Source organism: Leishmania martiniquensis, chromosome 35 (assembly GCF_017916325.1).
Source record: "Leishmania martiniquensis isolate LSCM1 chromosome 35, whole genome shotgun sequence".
Classification (NCBI taxonomy): domain Eukaryota; phylum Euglenozoa; class Kinetoplastea; order Trypanosomatida; family Trypanosomatidae; genus Leishmania; species Leishmania martiniquensis.
In genome coordinates, this window is record NC_090170.1 from 536,119 (window position 1) to 559,722 (window position 23,604).

At 59.0% G+C, this 23,604-nt stretch overlaps 7 protein-coding genes across 7 annotated transcripts; all 7 read left to right on the forward strand.

Moving 5' to 3' along the window:
- Nucleotides 1-1,356: 1,356 nt before the first annotated feature.
- On the forward strand, nt 1,357-1,659 carry LSCM1_00885 (uncharacterized protein; the record flags this gene model as incomplete). The annotated part of the gene is made up of 1 exon (XM_067318516.1): nt 1,357-1,659. The coding sequence occupies one exon, from the start codon at nt 1,357-1,359 to the stop codon at nt 1,657-1,659; it is 303 nt and encodes a 100-aa protein (XP_067174621.1).
- A 1,206-nt stretch (nt 1,660-2,865) lies between these two features.
- On the forward strand, nt 2,866-7,926 carry LSCM1_00887 (uncharacterized protein; the record flags this gene model as incomplete). Its single annotated transcript, XM_067318517.1, has 1 exon — nt 2,866-7,926. One exon carries the CDS (start codon nt 2,866-2,868, stop codon nt 7,924-7,926), a length of 5,061 nt encoding a protein of 1,686 aa, XP_067174622.1.
- A 959-nt stretch (nt 7,927-8,885) lies between these two features.
- Nucleotides 8,886-10,580, forward strand: LSCM1_00888 (uncharacterized protein; the record flags this gene model as incomplete). The annotated part of the gene is made up of 1 exon (XM_067318518.1): nt 8,886-10,580. The coding sequence occupies one exon, from the start codon at nt 8,886-8,888 to the stop codon at nt 10,578-10,580; it is 1,695 nt and encodes a 564-aa protein (XP_067174623.1).
- A 2,819-nt stretch (nt 10,581-13,399) lies between these two features.
- On the forward strand, nt 13,400-14,392 carry LSCM1_00890 (uncharacterized protein; the record flags this gene model as incomplete). The annotated part of the gene is made up of 1 exon (XM_067318519.1): nt 13,400-14,392. One exon carries the CDS (start codon nt 13,400-13,402, stop codon nt 14,390-14,392), a length of 993 nt encoding a protein of 330 aa, XP_067174624.1.
- A 1,906-nt stretch (nt 14,393-16,298) lies between these two features.
- On the forward strand, nt 16,299-17,822 carry LSCM1_00891 (uncharacterized protein; the record flags this gene model as incomplete). The annotated part of the gene is made up of 1 exon (XM_067318520.1): nt 16,299-17,822. The coding sequence occupies one exon, from the start codon at nt 16,299-16,301 to the stop codon at nt 17,820-17,822; it is 1,524 nt and encodes a 507-aa protein (XP_067174625.1).
- A 2,277-nt stretch (nt 17,823-20,099) lies between these two features.
- LSCM1_00892 (uncharacterized protein) lies at nt 20,100-20,462 on the forward strand (the record flags this gene model as incomplete). The annotated part of the gene is made up of 1 exon (XM_067318521.1): nt 20,100-20,462. The coding sequence occupies one exon, from the start codon at nt 20,100-20,102 to the stop codon at nt 20,460-20,462; it is 363 nt and encodes a 120-aa protein (XP_067174626.1).
- A 1,282-nt stretch (nt 20,463-21,744) lies between these two features.
- LSCM1_00893 (uncharacterized protein) lies at nt 21,745-23,217 on the forward strand (the record flags this gene model as incomplete). The annotated part of the gene is made up of 1 exon (XM_067318522.1): nt 21,745-23,217. One exon carries the CDS (start codon nt 21,745-21,747, stop codon nt 23,215-23,217), a length of 1,473 nt encoding a protein of 490 aa, XP_067174627.1.
- Between the last annotated feature and the right edge of the window lie 387 nt (nt 23,218-23,604).

Sequence of the window (23,604 nt, forward strand, 5' to 3'; positions counted from 1 at the left end):
CCTCCTGTTGTCCTCGTACTCTCTCGTCATCTGTCGATGGGCTAATTGGGAAAAAGGCGTCTGTTGGCGTCTTTCTTTTCGCATGCGTATTGTGCGTGTATTTATGTGTCTGTGCCGGTGCGTGTGATGGGTGGCGAGCGTTTCTTTTTTTTTTCTTCTCCTTTAGTGTGCGGGGTGTGTGGGCTTATATGCGTACCCGAGTTCGCCTACGTGTGGTGATGTATGCATTTGTACGCACGCGGTGGCGCGTGTCGAGCTTGGCCGCCGTTGTGCGGGCAAAGAGAAACGAAAAATAGGAGGATGAACCGAAAAAAAAAGAAGGCCAATGAGTCGTGCAATCAGTGAACCAGACAGGCTGGGGAAAGAAGGCGACAAAGCAGTGCGGGGGGGGCGCACGCAGGGACAGATAGACACAAAGAGCAGACGTCTCTAAAGAAGGAGATTACCTCCTCCCTCGTTCCCCCCTCCTAACACAACCCCTCCCATACACGCACGCACATGCAAATAATATCGGAGAGGGAGGGAGAGAGAAATGTTGAATGGAAAATGAGGAAAGAAGAAAACATAAAACGCCTGCCGAGTATATCGGCATCAGGTAAGCAGACAAAAAAGCGGAAAAAAAAGTCATACCACCCACGGAAAGAGGGAAGGAAGAGCCGACTTGACGAATGCGATGGGTTTTCTTGTCCCCCTCCCGCCCCCACCTTTCTCTTATGTTCCTTTTGTCTTTTCGTTTTCTTTTCTCTTAGGATCTGTCTTGCGGAGACATTTGCGAAGAGGCGGCGTTGGCAGGAAAGCAACAGCATCAGTGACGATGACGGCGGCGCGCGCTTTATTTTTCATCTTTGGTGTCTTCTTTGTGAGCGTGATGCGCAATCGCTTCTCGGAAAACAACGAATGTGTACCGAGGCCGTTTATCCATCAGTGCTCGGCTACAGCAGGTTGGTAGAGCCCAGGAGGGCGGTTTCACGCGGCAGAGGCGGTGAAGCTCGTCGCGCACCCTTTTCCTCTTCCTACACATGCTCTGTGAGAAGAGTGAGAGCCAATCAAGGGAGAGAGAGCGCGCGGGTCACCATTTCCACCGCGCAGTCTCTACTGCCGTACCAGTCACATATGTCAAGATTTAGCCGCGGACATCGCGACGTGAACAACATGCTCCTCATCTTGCGCACGATGCACCTCTTGTATTCTGCTTCTTTTTTTTCCTCATTGCGGACGACCTCGACATATTCACACACCTCGAACTGTTCCGAGACAAAGACCCTTCACGATCTAGCGCTCTCTCGACCGGATCTTCGAGTCTTCCTACCATTCTCATCTCTTTCTCACAACTCGTTTCCTCCCGACACATCAAAGATGGCTAAGGGTAAGCGCTCCGCGGATGCCAAGGGCCACCAGAAGCGACAGAAGAAGGTGCTGCGCGACAACATCCGCGGCATCACGCGCGGCTCCATCCGACGCCTCGCGCGCCGCGGCGGCGTGAAGCGCATCTCGAGCGAGATCTACGATGAGGTGCGCCGCGTGCTGAAGACCTACGTGGAGGACATTGTGCGCTGCAGCACGGCCTACACCGAGTACGCGCGCAAGAAGACTGTGTCAGCGTCGGACGTCGTGAACGCGCTGCGCAAGCACGGCCAAATCCTGTACGGCTATGCTTAAGCAAAGGCACGCCAGCGTTAATTACTATTAGAACTGCTGGCTTCCCTATGGATATTCTTTTCTCGCCTATGGTGCCCTGCCCTCATTTCACCTTCTACCGCTCTCTCTATCTCTCTCGCTTTTCTTCGTACCTCCTGCCCCACGCACCCGTTCCCGCGTTGCCCAGCTCAAAGGGAGGTATACACGGAGAAGAAGAAAGATCCGTGTAGGAGGCGCAATTCAGGTGAGACAGAGAGGGGAGTTGTAAGGGGAGGTGTGTGTGTGGGGTGTGCGGTGGGCTGACCTGTTCAGCGCGGACCTCTCTGAGGCATGAATCTCCTAAATGCACCCAACATGACTTCATAGAAAAGTTTTTTTCCGTTTTACGTTCTCTCCTGAATCTTTTTTTTGGGTTCTCTTTCGTTGGCTTATCTTCCATTTCTCCGTGCCGACGTATTTTTTTGGCGCTTTCGATGTCTCCCCTCCATCACCCCCTGCCTCTCTGCGCGCGTATGGGCATCTTCACCGCATAGTTGCGAGGGCTGGATAGAGGCGCAAAGGAAACGACGATTCAGACACATCTGCGGGCAGATACGCGACATTTATTTGTTTGCATTCTCTCATGGAAGCTTCGCGTATGCGAGAAAAAAAGATGAGGAGGAGCGCCGCCGTGGAGGCCTACCGCGTGGTGTATGATGGCTTTCGATCGCCCCTGCGCAGGGGAGGGGGCGGAGCTGGATGCCGTTGTCGGCGGTGCTCGTTGGCGTCACGTGTGGAATCTGTCTGTCGGCGCGGACACCGACTTCCGCCTTTCGCTGCTTGATGGCGGTCTCTTGGTGAGCTGCCACCACCCCGCCACAAGAGGGGCCGGGACTGCCCAGAGACATGGCCACTGCCTCCATTCATTTTCCTCTCTGTGCGCGGTCTGGGATACTAATATGTGCTCACGGCAGCGCTTTCCTTTTCGAGCGCCTCCGTGCCTCTATCGCTTCTTTGCCTTCACTGTCTCCGTCGTTTTCGCTCCGCGTCTCTCTTTTGCGCGTCGGTTTTCATAAGCAGAAGGGTACACTCGCTTTGGAGGTGCTGCTCAAGCCGCGGCATCCCCCTCCCCTCCCCCCAAACCGTCAGACTATTACAGGGAAAGAGGAAGGGGATCGGTGCAGGGCCCCCCGCTCACCCGCATTACCACACACACACACACACTCACACCCATACGCAACTGCAAAGATGGCTACGGCCACCACCGGCAATCCTAATGGTGTACACGGCCTGTCTCCAACGCCGCCACCACTAGATGTGGCTGCATCAGCCCTCGCGCTCGATCGCAAGGTTGTTCAGGCGCTCTTCATGTCGCTGCGCATGTCTATTCCACAAGATGTGCAGCGACGCCTCCTCAGCAGCTCTGCCGAGGAGCTCCAGTTTCTCATTGCACGTCAGCCGCGACTAAGCCCCTTCCACCATCGCCGGCGCGAGTCGCTGCGGCACCCTGCTCTCGCCATGGCGACGAAAAAATACTACCGCGACTGCCGACGCCGTCGATGCGAGCTGACACTACAGCAGATGGCAGCGGTGGAGAGCCGGGGATTCTCTCCATCGGCCAACTCACCGGCTGGCCAGGACCGCAGGGGGTCGAGTGCCTCGCTCGAGTTCGCGCTGGTGGACCTCCTCTTTGCAGAGTACGCTCAGCAGTCTGCCAACCGCGCCAAGGGCCAGGATCGCCAGGTCGACATCCACGGCACCAGTACCTGCAATGGATCATCTACCTACGGCGGTTTTGCCGCATCGCGCTCCAGTGTGTCGATCAGCAACCACGCAACCTCTGCCGGCTCCCGACTGCTGAGCAGAGCCATCAGCGATGCGGACAACGAGGCGAGCTCGCAATTACTGGCCACCCCGCGCGGTGGCCGTGCCTTGGAACTTAGCAGAACGGCGGCGAGCGGCATCCAACCCCATCGATCTCCACCTCAGAAGCACCAAAAAAGCAGCAACGAAGAGAGCTTCTCAGCTTTCTCTGATGCCTTCAACGCTGGGTCGACTTCCCGCTTCAGCTCAAGTGTCGCGGTGACCGAGAACGCCGAAGGCGGCGGCGGTGCACGTATGCGAGGGTTGGGCTTGGGCGCATCTACCACCTCTGCGGCAGATGGGGCCCGTTTCTTTGCGCGGCGAATCGGGCTCAGAGACAGCGCGGCAGCTCGTGGAGGCGGTCGTGGCCCAGGTGAGCACTTTGCCTCTGGCGGGACAGGTGAGATGCGCGCGCTGCTGCGGCGCTGCATGGAGGAGGAGCATGAGGCAGGCACAGGCAACGACCCGTTTCTTTTCATCTCCGCGCGACCTGTCGAGCATCTGCTCTGCTGTTACGGCGGTGCCTCACGAGACCCAGCCAGCATGGTGCATGGCGCGGCGTTAATGCAGCTGGAGTACGACGGCCTTAGCACGTCCGACGCGGACCCGTTTCGTAACGCAATGGTGGAGGAGGACGTGCGGTGGGATCAGTTGGCCGGGTGCCATCGTCAGATCTTGCGGGCGGCGCGGGAGCCGTGCCAAGCCGCAGCTGCGGCCGTAGCTAATGATCGCCTCGTGAACGACGTCATTCGCCGTTTCTGGGATCGGCTGACGGTCTCTATGGCTGCCCATCAGGCTCACAAAGCGCAGGAGGCGCACAAGTCACGTGCAGCGGCAGACGCGGACATTGCGGCCGCGATCTCTGCGCGGCGCGGGCGGCGCAGCACCAGTGTCGACGAAGACGACTTGAACGAAATCTCAAACAACGACGACAGGAGCGAGAGTAGTTTGGTGGGCAGAGATGCCGCCTCCACTGGCAGTAGCGTGAACCGCAGAAGTAAGGTTACCTTCTCCCGTAATCGCGCTAGTCGTATCGTATCAAAGGTGCCTCGCACTCTCAAGTCGGCGCTGAAACCGTCGAAGAAAAAGGCAAGAAAGGGTAGCAGCGCCGACTCCACCGGTTCAAGCGGTGGCTCTGAGCAGTACTCCACTGTGGCATACTACATGACGCCGCTACAGTACGTCTACCTCCACACCCGCATAGCGCATGTGCTCTTGCCAGACTGCCACGCGATCGAAGTGGAACTGTTGCCATATATTCAGGAGGATCTCCTCGTGGATGCTGCGTACGACGAGGAAGACACGGCACAGACGCTGTACTTTGGTAAGGCACCACGCCTGGTCGGAGACTCCCGGAGACAACGTCGCAAGTCTGCCGTTGGTTTCAGCCTTGGGCCGAGGTCGCGGGCTTCTTCGGTGGATAGCAAGCTGCAACTCAGCAGCCACGACAGCGCGAAGGACGATCCGTTGTCCACTGGTGCCGGCGAAGCGGAGCGGGATGCCTTGGTGTTGCAGCGCTGGTTTCGGTCGGTGCGCCACAACGGCTACGCTCTCAGCAGGTCGGGGGGTTGCGCCGGCGACGGCAGCGTGACTCATGAGATGGGTCTGGGGGACGACGGGATGAGTATTGGACCCACGTCATCGATGGAGGCGGGGTACACCCTGAGCACGATTCTACAGCTTACCAGCGTCTCTGATAAGAACATTAGGAAGTCTGTCATGGGGTCTCTGCCGCTGGTTCCAATGAGCTTCACGGTCGCACAGCTACCCTCCCTCACGTATCCGCAGTTCTGGTGCTCCATGCTGGAGCTGGCGGATAACTGGACCAGCTGCGGCGGCAACCCAGTGGAGACGGCGGTTTTCATGTGGGAGCTCTACGTTGAGGTGTTTGGTCACTTCTGGGGTGAGGAAGACCAGCTGGTCGCTGCTGCGGTCGAGAGCAAGGTGGCCAAGTCCTCCATGAGTGCAACGGAGAAAGCGGCGATGGCGAGGGAGGAGGCGGAGGTAGTGGAGTCCTTTCAGGCCCTCCTCGCTGAGATGCGCGAGTGCGCCTTTCGGCCGTCGTCGCTGCGCAGCTCGCTCAACAACGGCACAATCATGAATGACGGTGCCCACAGCGCCGCAGACGGGAGTGGCCCGCTCTGGCAGTATTCTAGGGCAAAGGATGCCAGGGGCACCCACTCACTGCCCACACTGCCGACCGACACGGACGACGACGCGTCGCTCCTACTGGCGTCTTGCTCCGATTTGCCAGTTCCTGAACTGAAGCGTCTCGTGGAGGCGACGGGGGAGGGGAACGAGAAGTGGCTCTACGCCGAGCACCTGGGCGAGGATGGGGTGACGCGCCGCTACCGCTTTAGAGTGCGCCACACCGGCCGCCGCGCGAGATCGCGCGGCGGCTCACAGCTGGATTCGCGCGGCGAACCCTATATCGTCGAGGAAGAGCTGGACGAAAGCGGAGCGGTGGTGAATCGGCGCAAGTGGCTTTGGCCGGCGACGCCCTCGTCGCTCACTTCGCAGTCCGAGAGCGACACTTCGCTTTACACGGTCGACGAGAACGCACCGGAGTTCCTTCGCCGCAGGTACTACGACAATCAGCCGAAGAAGTTGCGGCGGCTGGAGTCTTGGCGCCGTGTGAGTGCTGGGCACGGCAGCGTTGACTCCCGTACATCCAGCATGACCTCGTGGTCCACCATCGACGATGGGGACAACGACACGCGTCTCGACGGGCGCCGTCGCAGATGCCGCACTCGCCGCACGGGCTTTCGGCGCGATCGCCTGCGCTACTCAAAGGAGGAACATCATAGCCGGAGCCGAAAGAGCGGGCGCAAGACTAATTGGAAGTTCCTCTTCGAGGAAGACGTGGCCGAGAGTGTTGGCCGTGGATCGCGCGGGCGCAGCTCAGGGAAGTCTCGGCTCACCAAGAAGGAGCTGGATCATTTGCGGGAGCGCAAAGATTGGCTGTGCTCTCTCCTGAAGACAAAGGGGGTTGACGTGCCGCTAGAGATACCAGGCGACCCGGCTGAGCAGATGCTGCTGTATGACCTCCTGCTGCTGGCGGAGAAGGAAGAGGGCGTCGGCGATCAGGGCAACAGTCGCAGAGACAGCGGAGACTACTACCGCCTTGAGGATGGCGAGGCTGGCGGCGCAGGTAATAAGTCGGGCCTCGCAGCGTTGCTGACACAGCTGCGGTCCTTCACGCTAGACGACCTCGCGAACTCAGACCTGATGCGCCGTCTCTTGGAGGAGAACGAGGCGGAGGGGGCGGCGAGCCACCATCTCACCCCTCAGGCAATGCAGGACGTCTTGATGGCCCTCGTGAATGAGCGGCGAAGAGGCGGTGCACACGCAGGCGCAGGAGCCCCGGGGCAAGAAAGCGCTCAAGAACGCCGGCTACGAGTGCTGCGCATGCTTGAGGAGCAGAGGAATCGCCGGCAGCAGTCTCGCCAGGACTCCGCCGCGGCCGGCTCGGAAGCCGATCAGCTTACAGAGGAGACCTTCGGCCTTACCGAAGTGGCTCCATCACCTCCTCGTCCGCCGTCATCCAAAGCGCGGCAGGAATCTGCCTCGCCCGCGAACCTTCGCAAGTACACTGCCTCACAACGTCCGCACAGCGCGCAGGCACCACCGCTCCCTGACACGGGCACTCCACTCCCCGGCTTCGCGTGTGCTTCACTGGACGTGCCCAGGCGCATAGACGCCACATCCAGAGAGTCCAGCGCGCCGAGCACTATGTCGCTGTCCGCCAACTCCATAGCCTGGAGGATCTCGCCGACGACGCTTGCAGAGAGGAAGGAGCTAGAGAGACTTTTCAGAGAGCTGGAGGCCTACTGGGCTGACCGTGCGTCGCATGGCGGTCGCTTTCGCGTCGATATCGTCGACTACACTCCTGAGCAGCTCGAAGAGTTCTTCGCCCACCTGCATCTCGGCCCCCGGCAGTGCGCCCTGCTGAGAGGGCGGGCTCCGCTGGCGCCGGCGACTTCGCTGGTGGGTGGAACGCTGCACCAGGACGGTTCGCTCTCGACCTCAAAGGCTGGGGCGGCAGCAGCAGCGCAGAAACACGATGGCCACGCAACTTCTGGCCAGCCAGCCCACTCGCTGATCCGGTCGCCACAGGCCCTAGCACCGGCTCCGGTCAAGCTCTTCACACTCACAACCGAGGGCTCGCTTGACGGGGCCTTACGCCTCAGCTATCAGAGCTACCTGGCGGACAAAGCTTTCGTCGAGGCTCTTCACGGAAATGTGAAGCTGGCGAACATGAGCGCTGACCGCGTGTCGACGTTAGCGCAGTCTCCACGACCTCCATCACTCCCCCGCCTGAAGACATGTGAGTCGCAAAGGAAGACCTCGGGTGAGCGAGCAGCCGGCGCACCGGCTACCTCTGCAGCACCGCCTCCGCGTCCGCCGAAGTCATCGGCATCTCTCCCCTCCTTGCCGAGGCTATAGGGCGCGGCCGTTGCAACGGCGCCAATGTGCTTGCGTGCGTGCACACGCAAGGCGCCAAGAGAGTCAGTGGCCCATTCGCCCTGCTGTCGCCTCCTCCTCCTCGACGTCCCTTTTTTAAAGTTTGGCTGTCGTTGTCACCTCCACTTCTTCCCCGCTCTTTCTTGCGAGCCTACTTCGTATCACGGAGGCGCTGCAGCCATCCTCCTCGTCCTCTTCCAGACTTTTCCTTGCCGTCGCCGTTTGGATGGCTGGAGGTGCATGAGAGAGCGGAGAGCACTCATGCCTGCCTCCTGCCCGCACACAGGTACACGCGCATACACAGACACAGACACAGACACACACACACACACACACGCATGTGTTGTTTTATGTATTATCCCGATGTTTCTCATCCCCTCTCGCCTACTCGGTCTTCTTGAGTGGGCCGCGCTCTCAAGTCCGCGATGTTGCCGACACCTGCGCCAGTTGTGCCTTTGTCGGTGTTTCGTCTCTTCCTGCATGTAATCAAGGGGCGCTGGAGCCCTTTTTTCCCCCTCTCCCTCATGTGCCTCTGCTCGGACGCAACTTGACCGTACACTCTCGCAGTGGATGGGTTTGAAAGGCATTGGTTTCGCGCACGTTTGCGCTGACGCAGAGCGGAGCGCTGCAAACGAGCGTTTGCACTGACTCACCACTTTGCTCGTCTCGTGCACGAGCCAAGCTGACTCATGGAAGAGACTCATCACCAACCCCTTTCTCTTTCCCTATACCCTTCTCTTTCCCCTGTCCGACTCTCTCACCCCCCTCAACACGGCGCCTACGCTCGTGGGCATATCAACACCTTCTCGCACCCCTGCGTATTCTGCACAGCACCAGCGTCGATAACGGCATTCACAGCATTCGCATCGTATTGGCAAGGGACAGACGCACACACAGATCTGCAACGCACGCCGAGGGTTAGGCCCGTATTGGATGGAGACATGAAGCCGACGATGCACTGTGTACTGTGGCGGACACCGCAGCTAGTACTGGTCGTCCTCTTGGCAGCTCTTTATTTCTCGTACGCGTGGGCGGCGGAGGATATGAGCGAGGATGGCGCAAAGGTACTGGAGCTCATCTCCGGGGGCTCCACAGCAACCTACAGGCTACCAGACTCCATGGTGGTGCTGAACGACGCCAACTTCGAGTCCTACCTCTTCCCTAGCAAGCCTGCGGCTCCACGCGCGTTCCTATTCCTTTGCTACTCACCCTGGTGCCTTCACTGCAAATATCTTCTACCGCTGTTTCTGAATGCCAGCATGCAATTGGACCTGATGAGAGTGCCGCACAGTAACTTTGCAGTCGTCGACGCGCAGAAGAACACGGCCGTGTCGGCTTACTTCCAGGTGGAGCGCTTCCCCACCCTCCTGTACACCACTGGGAAGGGCAAGCAGTGGCATGTGTACGAAGGCGGCAACACGCAGGAGGGCTTCATGCAGTTCTCGGCTTACCTCCAGCACGCCGTGGTCAGCGGCAGTTTCTCAGAGGATGTCACAGATGTGGCACGGTTCACTGAGGTCGAGGAGAGGAGCGGCACGGCGCGTGTGCCATGCTACGTGTACGTCCCGGCCACTTCCTCCAGCGCCCCTGAAAACCAGCACACAGCCCGCTGGAGCCACGCAATCGATGGCGCGGCGTCCGTCAGCAACATTCGGTTCGCCGTCATCTACGAGAAGGCGCAAGCGGCGGGCTGGGCGGAGCACGCCAGCGAGAAGTACAAAAAGGTGGTGGAAAAGGCGAAGGCTTGCGTGGCGGCGGGGATGGCCAGGGGCCCAGAGGGCGAGGCCCTTGTTGTCTTCTCCGATCGCTATCGCGTGCCCCGCTGCTACTCGGGACCGTGGCTGGAGGAGCGCCGGGCCGCCATGCCGTCGAAGCACAGCAGCAGGTGGAGCACCGCTGACGGTGCGATAACCATGAGTGCGCCACTCGAGAACTTTTTGGCCTTGAGCGGCTTTCACGCCGTCGAAGGCGCTTCATCAGCCATGTTCACCACTCTCGCACAGTTTCCGAAGAACTACTTGGGCGTGCTCATGACGGATCGCCCCATCGACGACAAGGACACAGAGTTTGTACCGGTGCTGCGCGAGATCGTGCAGGCCGCGAACGACGCTCTCGAGCACAAACATGGAAGCGACTTGCCCGTGGCGAAGGAAATGCGCATCCCTCGCGTCTCGTGGTCGTACATTGATGTGGTGCAGTACGAGGTGTGGCGCTCGCGCTACGACGTCCAACTGGATGAACTGCCGGCTGTCGTGATCATCGACACGAAGCGCGACCGCTTCTTCAAGATGCGCACCCGTGTGCCGCGCTTTGAGGCGATTAAGAGGGACACGCCTTGGAAGATTGGCGGGGAGCAGCACCAGCTGATCGCGCAGTTTGCCCAAGATGTGCTGGCGGACGTGTACAAGGCACAGAAGCTGTCGGTCGCCGGCGCCGTGGCCGAGTACCTCTCCCACTACCCCGGCTTCGCTTACCTGTACGAAGCGCTCAACTATGAAGACTTTGTCTTCGACGCTGTGGTAATGGCCCTCAGCTTCTTTAGTTTCTTACTCTTCCTAGCGATTGTGATGGAGCCGCTGATGGAGTGGTACAGAGCACGCTCAACTAAGAAACCACCCAAGGCTAAGATGGATTAGGGCTGCCTCGGCAGCACCCACGCCACGTGAGTCTGTAAGCTGAAATGGCCGTTTCGATGACAGCCGCGGCCTGCCACTCGCTCTGTCTCTGTCTTTTTCTGCCTGTTCCGTTGCCGAGCGTCACTGATGTTCTGTGCGCCTGCGCCGTACACAATGTCTGCAGCTCCTTGAGAAAAACAAAAATGCTGGCACATTCGACCTTTTCTTCCCCGCCCCATTTGCCGATGGTGGGGAAGTGCGCGGCACACTGCAAGTGCCAGCGGAGGAGCTGCCTCAACATCGATCAAGGGAATTACGGAAAGAAAAACAAAAAAGCGTCTCCCATCCCTTTTCCTCCTTCCGTTCGCGGAGAAGGCAGCAGCGCCATCTTTCTGCCGACGTGAAAGCCCTGGATAGACCAACTGGGGACTCCAGGGGGTGAAGGAAGCAGCCGCGGGCCCGAGTGGCCCAGTAGCGCACTGTCAGCCGACGATGAGCAGCTGCAGTAGTGGAACGGTGTTGTGGTGCTGGGGATGGGGAGGGGGGCTGGCTGGCAAAGAGCTTTCGCCATTGGCTCATGGGATAGGCGCGCATGTGCGTCGGCCCTCCCCTCCCCCCGTTTCTTCTCGCTTTCTGCACACGTGAATAGAAGAACACATGGGGTGGCAGGAGCCGGCGTATGCAGCGCTGCTCTTCCCCTCTTTTTTTTTTTCGGGTATGTGTGCGTTACTCAAAGGCGTGCGTTTCGGTGCGTATGCCCGTGTCTGTGTGTGCACCCTTCTACACCTTTCTGTTGCGTCTCGCGTTCCCCTTTGCGCTCCGTCCTCTCCTCCCTTCGTGCCGCTGTGCTCGACGCCGCCTCCTTTCGCCTGCCACGCCTGCAGTCACGTCCTCCCATACACACACACACACAACGACCTAGTGAGAGTGTCTCTCGGTCCGCTTTCCCTTCATTCATCTCCGTAGCGACACTCTCTCATTGCATATTTGTCGTTTCGCCTGCGCTGAGCGCCGCTGCCGGTTAGCGATGCTCCGTCTCTCTCTTCGACGCTGGTGCGCCGCCGCGGTCGGCCACTCGTCGACTGCAGGGGCTCATGTGCCGACGCTGGTGACCACGTTGCCTGACTTCTATGGCAAGAGCTTCTCCGTCTCACCACGAGCGTGGGCCCAAATTACGCGGAAGAACTTGGAGGAGGGCTTCGCAAACGATGCGCGCTACCTGCGCCTCGCCGTCGACTCGGGCGGCTGCCACGGCTACATCTACAAGTTTTCTTTTGAAACAAACGAGGGGTTCAATCGAGAGGAGGATGTGGCTATCGCCGAGTCGGACGCGGTATCCCCAAATCATGAGGCGTTTACTGGCGCGCAACCGTCGCCGCGTGTGGTTGTTGATACACTCAGCGTTTCTAAACTCGAGCACGCAAGGCTGGACTACCACAGTGAGCTGAAGGGGTCCGCGTTTGTGGTGGTGGGGAATGAGTTGGTCGACGAGTCTTGCGCCTGCGCCATGTCCTTCTCGATGCGGAAAAAGACGCGGCCATCGGAGGCGTCATCGTCGGGCGCGAAAGGGGCGTCTGCAGGAGATGGCGGCGCGACTGCTCCCTCGGCGGGTGTTTTTTCAGTGGCGAATGCGCGCCCAATATCTCGCCGCACCACAGCGCGAGGCCCTTCGTGAAAATGGCTCGGCTCTCGGTACCTCTAACGTGTTTCTGTCCACTGCCTGCACAGTATGTGAATGCTTCTCCTGGACTTCACACACACACACACGCACAGGCACAGATTCGCACTATGAAGCCCAGGGGCTTTTGTGCTGCCCTCTTTCTGTCTCATCGCTGTGCCAGCTGCAGCATCCGGTGACATACGCGACTATTCTGTCTCTGGCATTGACGTTACCGTGCTGTTGCGGAGTTTTGCTCGCGTGGTCTCGGCGACGCTGAGCGAGTGGTCGGAGGGCGGGTGGCCACCTGAGTCTCGTCAAGGGCTTCACTGCGCTGCTCGCAGCCTCTCTTCCCTTTGTGTCTGTCTGTGCGTCCGTCGCTCGGTTTCGATGCCGTCTTCTCGGTCTGCTTGATCTCGTCACTGCCATCCTTGTGAAGTGTGGCGCGCGCGCAGCAATGAATCCTTATGGATTCCACCACCTATGCACACACACACACACGGACATGAACGCTTGCTTTCTAGCCTGCTCGACTCTCTCAGGGCTAACGCGGAAGAGCGGCGGGCGGAGGTGGGCATGCGAGGACTTGATAGCCGTCGCTCAGCCCCTAATGCGAAGCCCGTGCGACACCTCCGCTAGGACTGCCAATGATGGTAAGAGTGGTGGGCTGCACAGACATTTTCACACTTGCCCACCCATTGGCTGCACTCCCGCTCCTTCTCCAGCGCGATCGCACCCTCTCGATGCCCCGGGCTGGCGTCCCCCTCTCTTCATCCTTCCATCCACGCACACCCACATGAACGCTTGCGCTGACGCGCCGTTTTGCTCACGTAAGCGAATGCTCACGTGTTCCTGCGAAGTAATGGGGGCCTCTCTACGATCTCCGCTGGCTCAGCGACACTTCTCCAGTAGCATCCAACGACCCCAACCCAACTCTTTCTTCTCGGCCGCCTCCCTTGTTGCCTCCCGAATGCTTCTCGTCACGTGATAAGGGTAAGGTGCGGAGGGGCGGGCGCTTTTCACGCAGCTCCGTCTCCCCTCCTCCCCAACAAGAAACAAGCTCGTGCTAAAAGCCCTAGCCTCCAGAGGAGCTGACAGCTGCTTCATCTGAAAAAAACGCACGCCCTTCTCTCTTCCATAGAGGGTACACACCGATCCGCCCACCCTCACACATTAGACTATCATGGCGGACAATCGCTCTCCCTCTGCTGCTTCGGCAGCGTCTTCAGCGTGCTACGTGTATCGGCTGAAGCACAACCCATCGTGGACAAAGTTCGGCATGCATCCAAGGGTGCTAACCGATACGAATGCTCGCCCCGGTCATCTGACATCGCCCTGCGCATCCGCACACAGAGCGTCTGAGTCGCACTACGCCGCGCCTTCTGCAAACGCGTCATTTCTGTGCACGACATCGGCACGTCAGCCGGCGTCAGTAGCAAGCGTGGCTTTAGTTGGTGCCCAAGCAGCTTTGCGACACGAACAGTGTCAACGGGTGCATACAGCTTCGCGGATAACCGATCTGCGGTCATCTGCTGTCCACGCTAGTGGTCCTCGAAGGGCTGCTCACCCAACGGCGTCAGGCAGCGCATTCATGACTCCGAGGGCTCGTGGCGATGGCGGGGTAAAGGGGTGCGCTCCCGAAAGCGCTTCATGGGAACAAGCTGCGTTGCCACGTGAAGAAGCACCGCTGGCGGTGACGCCGATGTCCACGACCTTAACGAGCGAGAGCGGCTCTGGCGATCAAGGCGGCGAGATGCGTCGTATTTCTCGCGACGCACTTAGCTCTGCCTCAGCAGATTTATCGTGCAGAGCAGAGGTGACTTACGATCCTCCGATTCGATACTCAGCCCTTTCTCTGCAGACGGCATCGTTGTCTCGCGCGAAGGACTCGCATCTAAGAGGCTCTGCAGCCCTTGTTGCAGTAGCGGGGCCGCTGGACGCTCTCTACGTTCCGCTGCGCCGACCTGCCCCGCGAGGCTGCGTGGCAACACGGCAGAACTTTTCAATTTCTGAAGGCGCGCGTCGCACGAGATCGTCTGATAGATCAGCGATGAAAGCGGGAGCAGTTACGGGTGGTTCTAGGGAGGCACGCGTCGTTCGCTGCGGCATAGTCGGTGGTGCACCTGAGGCGGACACCTACAGAACCAGCAGCAGTGCCTACGGGCGTGGGTGCTGAGGAGAGGAGTACCGGGCCGGTTGCTACACATTCACGCAGATCATTGACCCTTCTCTCCCTGACGCTTCCGTACCCCGCACAAGCACCCGCGTTCGACTTTGCGCCTAAAGGGCTCCATAGACACAGAGAACTGTACATATATATGTATATATATACATATATATATATGGGCGCTCATAGACGCCAACTCGGCCTGGAGGGATATGCTTTCTCGACGTGAGCGGGAGCTCGTTGACAATGAGGTGGAATGGGGAGGGCCCAATCGACAACGAAAACGGAGAAAGAAAAGAGGAACCAAGGAAGCTACGGCCGCCGTCGCAACGCCATTCATGTGGGGCACACTTCTACCCGCCCATACAAAATCGCCACCCTCCAGCACCGCGCTTGACACCTCGATGGCGGCACGCCGCACCTTCTTTCCCTGTAATGTTTCCACCAGAGGCAACGCAGAGCGATATCTCCTATACACCTGATGGGGGATGCTGCCTGCGCCCTTAGCTCCGTTTCTACTCGTCACCGCTGTGCCCTGCCATCTCCTTGTCGCACCCTGTTACACCTCACTCGTGTGTCCGCAGATGCTAATTTTTCAAGCCTGCGTTGACACTTCCGTTCCTGAAAACTACCACCACTGTGTCATCATCGACTCATCAAAGGAAAGGCCCCCTTTTTTCTCTCTTCTTGGTTCTTTGCTGCATTATTTACTCTTGCGTCCGTCCAATCTGCAGTGCTTACTGCTCACCTCCCCTATACCTCTGCCTCGCCTATCTTTTTCGTTCCCTTAATCTTTTCGTTTCGCTTGTAGTTTCGTTTTACGCATTCCCTCGGCCCTCTCTCCCCCGGCAGTGAGGGACTCACTCGTGGCGACCTCCTTTTTTCTCTGAGCTGCCGACCGAAGAACAAAGGCGGAAGGAGAAAACAACACACAAAACTACCCAGTGAGCGAAAGTGAGGCCGATTTTTCTTCCTTCAGTCTTGTAGAAGCCTTCAGTTCTTACCGAGCAGACCTGTCAGCTTCTCCATCATCGTTTTCTCGAGAGCGGTGCTGTCCGCCTTTCTTCCCGTTTTGCTTTCTGCTCCTGCGTCTTTTTCTAACCTGCGCTTCTAGGGACACCCCCCCACTCACACCCAGACATACACATACAGACGCCCGCGTGTGCACACGCGTATTTCTGCATGCTTGGAACGGTTCATTTATGCGCTTAACCTTCTTTTACCATCATAGGCACACAAATTGCTAGCAAGGCAGCTCCGGGCACGGGGGGACAGTAAGGAGCAACTTCGATATCGCAGTAAGCTGCGAGGTTTCTTTCAGCGCGCAGCTCATACACCCACCCCTTGCACGCGCTCATACACAAACGTGCACCTGCGCAGAACACTCACGGGGAGGTTCAAAGAAAAAGCGAACGTCGAGAATTCGTCAGCTTCACTTTCTGTTTTTGCTCTTGGCTCACCCCGTGCCACTAGTTCGTGGAGCTTCCGTTGCTCTCTCTCCCCCTCCCTATCTCTCCTCTTCTTTTGTTTCCGACGTGTCTTTCTTTGTCTCTTTCCTCCTCTTTGTCCAGCTCTCTGCCTCTGTGACTGCGTGTGTGTGTGTGTGTTACCCTCCCTCTTGAATACCAGTGGTGTTGCGGCTCAGCGCTTCTGTTTCCCCGACTGCTCTCCCTCTCCTCCCCCCTAATTGGCACTTCTGCTTTTCCTCCCCGACTGTTTCATCACGTCTGTCTGTTGCTGCAAACGGACGTGGCTTCTGCTCGTTGTGTACGTCTTCCCTCCCTTTCGCTTTCCCTCTCTGCCGCCAAAAGCTGCCTCTGCGGTCCACATTACCCCTCACCTTCTCCCTGGTACCTTAGTTACTGGCGCGCTGCCTCACCGCGTGCATCCTCTCAGCAGGGAGCTGGCGACCACCATGGATAAAGGATGCGAAGATGCGAATGGATCGGGCCGCTGTCATCACAAGTCCAATGCGCTTCGAAAATTCTTTCACAAAAGTCTGTCCGATCGCAGCATGACGCCAAAAACTGACGATGGCTCTCCGATTGCTAGAGGGGATAGCAGTAGCAGCCCCGGCTCCGCGCGGGAGCCGGAGGAGTTAGAGGACCACATGCTTGGCAGTAACTTCGACAAAACAGAGCTCTGCATAGCGTGCGGCTTTCCTCGAGGCAGCAGCGTCTGCTGCCCAGTCACGCGGCGCCACCACGGCACCGATGAGCCCATGGCATCTGGCAGACACCGCTCCAACCACCTTCGCCTGCACCCCGCCTCGAAGGGCATCTTTGCAAAGATGCGGGTTAAGTTTCCTCTGTCGCCCGTTCGTCACCATCACCGGTCGAGGCGAGTGGGAGAGGAAAGTGGAAGCTCGACCGCCGGGGAGCTGCATCCCTTGGCTCAGGGGGTGGAGGATACCGTCTTCAATGGTGCAGATGGGCATGCACTCAGGGTGGGGACGCCGCGCATGGGAGGTGCGGGTGACCCTTTGAGCCGGGAAAACGGCATAGAGAGCTTCGACAACGGCTTCCACGCGCATCCGCTCAGCGGAATCGACGTGCGCGAGGCTGGCGACGGAGTGGACGGGGCTTCCAGCCAAGACGAGGGCGCGGCGCAGTACTACTGCTACACGGACGAAAATGGCTACACGTACTGGTACACGCAAGAGCTGCAGGACCCGGCACAACAAGAAGAGTTCGCGGCCAGCGCAGAGGCGGCGCAAATGAGTGAGCAGGCGACCAACTTATGCTGCGATGCCCAGACTGGGCACGCTGGGGCAAACTTCTCACTGCCAGCGGGCTCTTACATGTGTGAGTACGTGGATGAGAACGGGCAGACGGTGTACTGCATCTACACACCTGAGGTGGATGGCGCCCAAAACAGCACGGGAGAAGCGCCGTTGCAGACGGGGAACACCAACAATGACCGCGCGCCCTCTACGTCGACCACCTCGGTCGCCACACCGCGCATCGCCTCCACAGTTTCAAGAGATGCCACCACGTCATTTAAGCACAGGACACCGGCCGCGTTCTTCGCCTCTATCACCGGTGCTTTGAAGTCCCGCCGCAGCCACCGTACCCGCGGCCATGCAGACCCTCTTTCCCTCTCTCTCAGGGAAGACATGGATACAGATCCGCCGGCCCCAATGGGGACTGTGACCAGCGAGACTCTCACCAGCCCCGACAATGATGTGATGCACCCATATGACAATGAAGTGGAGGAGTTCATGGAGCTCCTCAATGAAAGCGAGAAGAAACGCTTTCTGAAGGAGCGCAAGCGGCTCATTAAGGAACTCGCCGCGAGTGAAAAGAGGGAGCGTGACGCGCTTACAAAGCAGCGACACGATGGCATGGAGGTGCTAGGACGGGAGGAGCGCACTGAGATCTTGGCGCTTCGAAATGATCAAGACATCAAGACACCTCATAAGCGCGTGGGGAAGGCTTAGGCCTTTTTTGCTCTTTCCACGAGTTATTCTGGCACGAAGACATCCGCTGGTACACGCCCACGGTCCTGCTCGAAGGCGCGAACGGGGGGGTGTCTGTCGTTCGAGGAAACAGCGAGTCATCTAGACGCACGCGCCGGGTGAGCCGGAGGAGGAAGTAGTCAACCGGCTTTAGGCTAAGGCCCCCAGAGACCCGTTGACCTGCACGCATGCCACGCCCCCCCTCCGTCGCATCACGCCGCGGTATTCTATACTGAAGGGCGGAGACACTCGACGCTGGAGTCTGAAAGACTCGGTGGTGCGATGCGGGGTGCTCTCGCCGCGTTCCCGGCACCTCCGCCTCCACAGCCCGACGTGGAAGGTGCCCGCGCATGCCGCACGTGCGCGCCCTTTGGGGGCGGTCTGGCGCGGGTCTGCTCGCACCTTTCGTGGCTGCCTATTGATGCGCTGCTCTCCGGGTGCTTTGCTTGGATGCGGAGCAGCACGCCAGCAATGGCTGAAGGCGCGTGCGCACGCGGCTCGCATCTCAGATCGCGGGGCCCGCTTCGGGGCGCCAGCCGCCACTTGCGGCACGAGGCCGCAGAGCACCGCAGCGACCGAGTTGCGGTTGATGGCGCACTGGCCACTCGGGCGGTGCGGCGGCGGTGCTCGAGTCGTAGGTGAGGCAGTCGAGTGCCAGGGTGGCGCCTCCGTGGCCTCGGCTTGGCCAGGCCGCCCTTTAGTGTCGCAGGTCGGGTGGTGCGAGCCGGTGCCCATTCCAATAGCCTGAAGAGTGCTTGGGCGAGGGGGGAGGGCAACGCCGCCTGGTGTTTGATCCAGAGCCTCTCGCGCCACCAGGCCACTCTTGGGCGTGCGGCCAGACGTGAAGCGCATCCTTACTGCAGGGTCAGTGTCTCCGCTGCATCCTCGCGAGCGGGACGACAGCCCACATCTACACGTATGTCCTGATATATGAAGACGAAGAGGCCACTGCCGCGCTGGCTGTCTGGGAAGCCGACGGCCTTACCGCCCTGTGGGCTGACGCGCGCCTCTGGCAGAATGCGGCCTTGTAGCGACGATCCGCGAAGGGACCGGAGTCGCCCGCAGCGCTTGGTGGCGCTCAGCCTAGTGCAGTACCGTAGCTTGCGGCGCCGGCTCAGGGCCATGGCAACGCTCCACGCCACCGCCGCGCCCGAAAAGCAGAGCAGGAGTCGACCGATGCGTGTATTTTGCTGAGTTGTCGCCGCGACTTGAGACGAGCTGCTACGACCATGATCATAGCCGTGTGTCTCCGCAGCGCCGCGCCGACACCGACCTCTCCGTCAACATCAGAGAGTCCGCAGCTGGCAGGAGCTCTGTGGCTTTCCACAGAGGTCAGTTACTGACTCCTGACGCCGCGCGATAAGGCTGCCGGCGTCAGAAGGGCTCGAGGTGTTGGGAAGAAGAGAGTCGCCGACGTGTGCACGGTCTTTGCTGAGGCATCAGGAGTGAGACAGAAGGCTCGACCATCGGTAGAGGCAATACCGTCGGCGTGGGCTGGAGTACAAAGTGATCCTGGGGGATGCTGAGATGCAGCGAGGGAAGGCGTTTCTCCGCCTGCTACGCGCGCCTTTTCCCACGCAGCACCTGTGAGGTTCTACGCGAGGTTGCGATGGCCGTTGCGTTGCCGCTACTTCGGACAATGGACACAGGCGAGAACCGCCCCCGCCTCCGGCCCCCGAAAAAGAGAGACAAGGAAGAGCTAGGAACACACATCTAACACACACACACACACGCCAACGTCAGTGAAAGTGGAGGCGTTGTACAGTTGCCTAACAGCCTTTTTTTTTGGGTTCTTTGTGCTTTTTTTCTCGACTTTTTCCTTTGGCCTACCAAAGGATGAGACACACACACACGACGCACGACGCAGTCTTTGCTTACAACTTGTGCCTCTTTCGCTCCTGCCTCTGTGTGCATTGGTCTCTCTCTCTCTCGCTGTGTGTGTGTGCGTGTGCTTGCACATGCTGTTTTGTCACTCTGTGTGGGTGCTGTGCTGCTGAATTCGGCGATGATTCCTGTTACACGCGAAAGGCGACAACCTTCGTGCCTTTCCTATTCGCCTCCGCCCATCGGCCGATGGGCTATTTTTGCGCACACGCATGCTGTACACACGGGGGAAGGTCAGCATTTAGTCCACCACATTGCATCCCTCTCTTCTTACCTCCTGCTGCTATTTACCCTTGAGGCGGAGGGTAGCTTCCTTTGCGAAACACATCTATACTGCAACGCCTATACAAAAAGGCCGTTCTCGCTCTTGACATGATGCACCGCTGCCGTCTCTTGACCGCCTCGTGGAAGACAAAGGTGGACCCCAAGAACCCTCGGCGTATTGTGCACCTGCCTAACCGAACTCCTTGCATGGTGCCATTGGAGGCTGGCAGGAAGTATTACTGGTGCTCCTGCGGGCTCAGCAAGACACAGCCCTTCTGCGATGGCGCCCACCGCGCGTACAATGAAAAGCACCAGACAGACCTGAAGCCGAATGAGTTTACGGTAGAGACATCGAAGAAATACTTGCTGTGCCGCTGCAAGCACACGGACAACAGCCCATACTGCGACTTATCGCACGTTGGCGTTCTCTTCCGCACGATGGTGGGCATCGAAAAGATCCCAAGTGACAAGTAGGGAAAAGGCGTGCTCGCAGTAACGTCCAAGCTGACGCCGCACAGCCAAGCAACCCCGAAGCGAAGCAAAGTATCGTCTCCTTGTTTTTCTCCTGCGCATCGCCTCAAAACCCGGCGCGACGGATCGCTAATATAGGGCTCAATGCCCCCCAGCAAACCTGGACAAACAACAACAACAAAGGCAGAACAGACGGAGCGAGTCCTACAAGCCTGCAGAGCCGCTGAGCATCCTTGTACATCCATGCGCATGGGCGAGACTCGTTGCACTTTCGCTTTATTTTATTTGTATGTGGCTTGCCTCTTTTTTTTATCTGCGCTTCTTCTCGCTCTTTCCCTGAAGCGCATCCAATGCGTGTCGAACCCCTCACTCCGAACTCGCTGTTATTTTATTGATTTCCTGTTCACTAGGCTTCCGTTTTGGTTTGTTCGATTGGTTTTGCCGTGCCTGGGCGAGGGCTCTTTTAGCTCTGGTGAATAAGGTGGGTGCCACCTCCTCCTTGCCTTTTCCTAACCTCCCTCCTTGACAGTCACGCACGAATACACACTCTCTTCTGTCCCCCCCTCCTCCTCCTCTTCCTCCTTGTTGCACGCACACGTCCTCGGGCGACTCTGTTTTTACGTTGGAGTGCAGCGCTCAGGCCCGAAAAAGGAGAGTTGTGATTTGGGGAAGAGATGGCGAGGAAGGCGGGTGCGGAGGCGAGTACCTGCGCTACGTAGTTCTGTTGCAATGGCTCAGACTCCATGGGCGCACATGATTTGCTGAAGCTCGCCTGTCTCAGTGGTGCGCAACGTGAGACACGCCAAGAAATGCATCCACCTTTCCAAGGCATTGTATGGCATAGCCGACAAGTGTGTGTGTGTGTGTGTGTCTGAGTGCCTCTGACAGCGCGCGCAATTGCTCGGCTCCGCTTTTTGGCCGGCGACCGCTTGCCACTCCCTACCCTGCCCTTCTCTTCGATGAATGCATGACTCCCCGACAGGCAAGTGATGCTGCCCGAGAGTTCATCAACAGCGTGGCTGGCACCGGTCTGGCACTGGAGCGTACGTCCCCTTCCTCCGATCTTCTCTTCACCTACTTCCCGCATGACCTCTTTACTCATGACCATTGGTCTGCACCGCCATCCACCCACCTCACCGCTGATGAATAACCACCACGATACTCGCGTAGTAGTCACGTAAGCGAAGGACGCCCCCCCTTTCTTCACCTTTCTGCTGTTGTTCTTTGAGGACACATACAAGGAAACACAGAATCCTCACCCCCGCCGACAAGGACCTGATCAGTGATGTCGGTTAGCTTCTCCACCCTGGTCCAGCGCGCCCGCCCGGCGTCGAACCACGCGACATCGTCCGCGTTTCGCGAAGTCCTCAGCAAGATACCGCCGACTAATGTCTCTACGCTCGGCAACGGCGTGCGCGTGGCGTGCGAGGAGAACCCGCTGTCCAAGCTCGCCACCGTTGGCGTGTGGATGGACGCTGGGTCCCGCTACGAGCCTGCTGCGTACGCCGGCACGGCCCGCGTCCTGGAAAAGTGTGGCTTCCTCGGCACGACGAACCAGACGGCTGAGCAGATTGCGAAAGCTGTCGACGAGCTTGGAGGCCAGCTGGAGGTGAACGTGGGCCGCGAGCAGACGTACCTGTACATGAAGGTTGTGAAGGAGAACACTGACCGCGCTGTGGGCCTGCTGGCGGACGTGGTGCGCAACGCTCGCATGGAGGATGCTGACATCGTGAAAGCGCGGGCCTTGGTGCACGAGGATCAGCGCCTGTTTGAGGAGCGCCCGGACGATATCGTCATGGACAACTTGCACCGCTGCGCCTTTGACAGCACTCCATACGGTGTGGGTACGCCACTCTACGGTACCGAGGAGGGTGTGAGGAAGGTGACGGCCGATCAGATGCGCCGCTACCGCGCCAGCACCCTCGCCGGCAGTCGCGTGGTCGTTGTCGGCAGCGGTGGTGTCGACCACACCATCTTGGAGAAGGCCGCAAAGAGCTATTTTGGCGACCTTCCCCAGGCTCCGGAGAAAGCCGCGGTCGCGATGCCCGAGTCGCGCTACGTCGGTGGTGAGTACCGCCTGTGGAACCTGCGCTACAAGACGGTGAACGTGGCCTGGGGCTTCGAGACCTGTGGTGCCGCGTGCGAGGACAACATCCCGCTCGCCCTCGCGTGCGAGATCCCGGGCTCCTTTCACCGTTCACAACACGAGCTTGGCCAGCACGCCATGCACCGCGTGCTGAAGACCTTCTCCTCGCTCGACCACTCCACCCCGACCAACACCCACTTCAACGAGAAGTCCATTGAGACGGCGAGCCCGTTTCTGCACAGCTACAAGGACATCGGGCTGTGCGGCATGTACGTGGTGGGCCGTCAGGCGATGGGAGGCCCGGGCGATGGTGGTGTGATTGTGGAGGTGTTGCAGTACACGATCGCCGAGTGGTGCCGGTTTGCGCAGAAGATGCTGCACGAAAACGAGCTCGCCCAGGCGAAGGTGAACATGAAAGCGCAGCTGCTCTTCAATATGGACGGTAGCGCGAACTCAGCCAAGGACATTGGCCGCCAGGTGCTGCACTACGGCCGCCGCGTGCCGCTGACGGAGATGTACGACCGCATCGATGACACTACGGGCAACAACGTCCAGGAGGTTCTCCAGCACTACTTCTACGGCCGCAAACCTGTGTACAGCTACCTCGGCTACATCTCGGCCATCCCTAACTACGACTGGACGCAGCACTGGACATACAAGTACTGGTATTAGGCCGTCGAGGGCGAGTGCCAGAGAGAGAGAAAGGGGAGAGGAGTGAAGAGAGAGCGAGGGGTGGGGTGTGACGTCGCAGCAGGACACAGTTCGATGAGAAGTGAACGTGTGCTTGTGTAACGACAGGCAGTCTCGCGTGCACACACAATGCCCGAAACGCGACCCAATTCACCGCATTTGTGTGGTGGTTGCCCTGTGCTCTGCTCTACTTTGCCGCACTTCGTGACCCGCTACCTGCCGTGCGCAAACGTTCCTTACGGCTCTCTTTCTCGGTGTCGGTCGTCACCCCCTTGTCATTCCGTCCTTTTAAGGTTGTAGGAGCGCATACACAATGCTCACCGACACACGATCATGCTCACACATACTTGTGCGTGTCCTCCTCCTCCT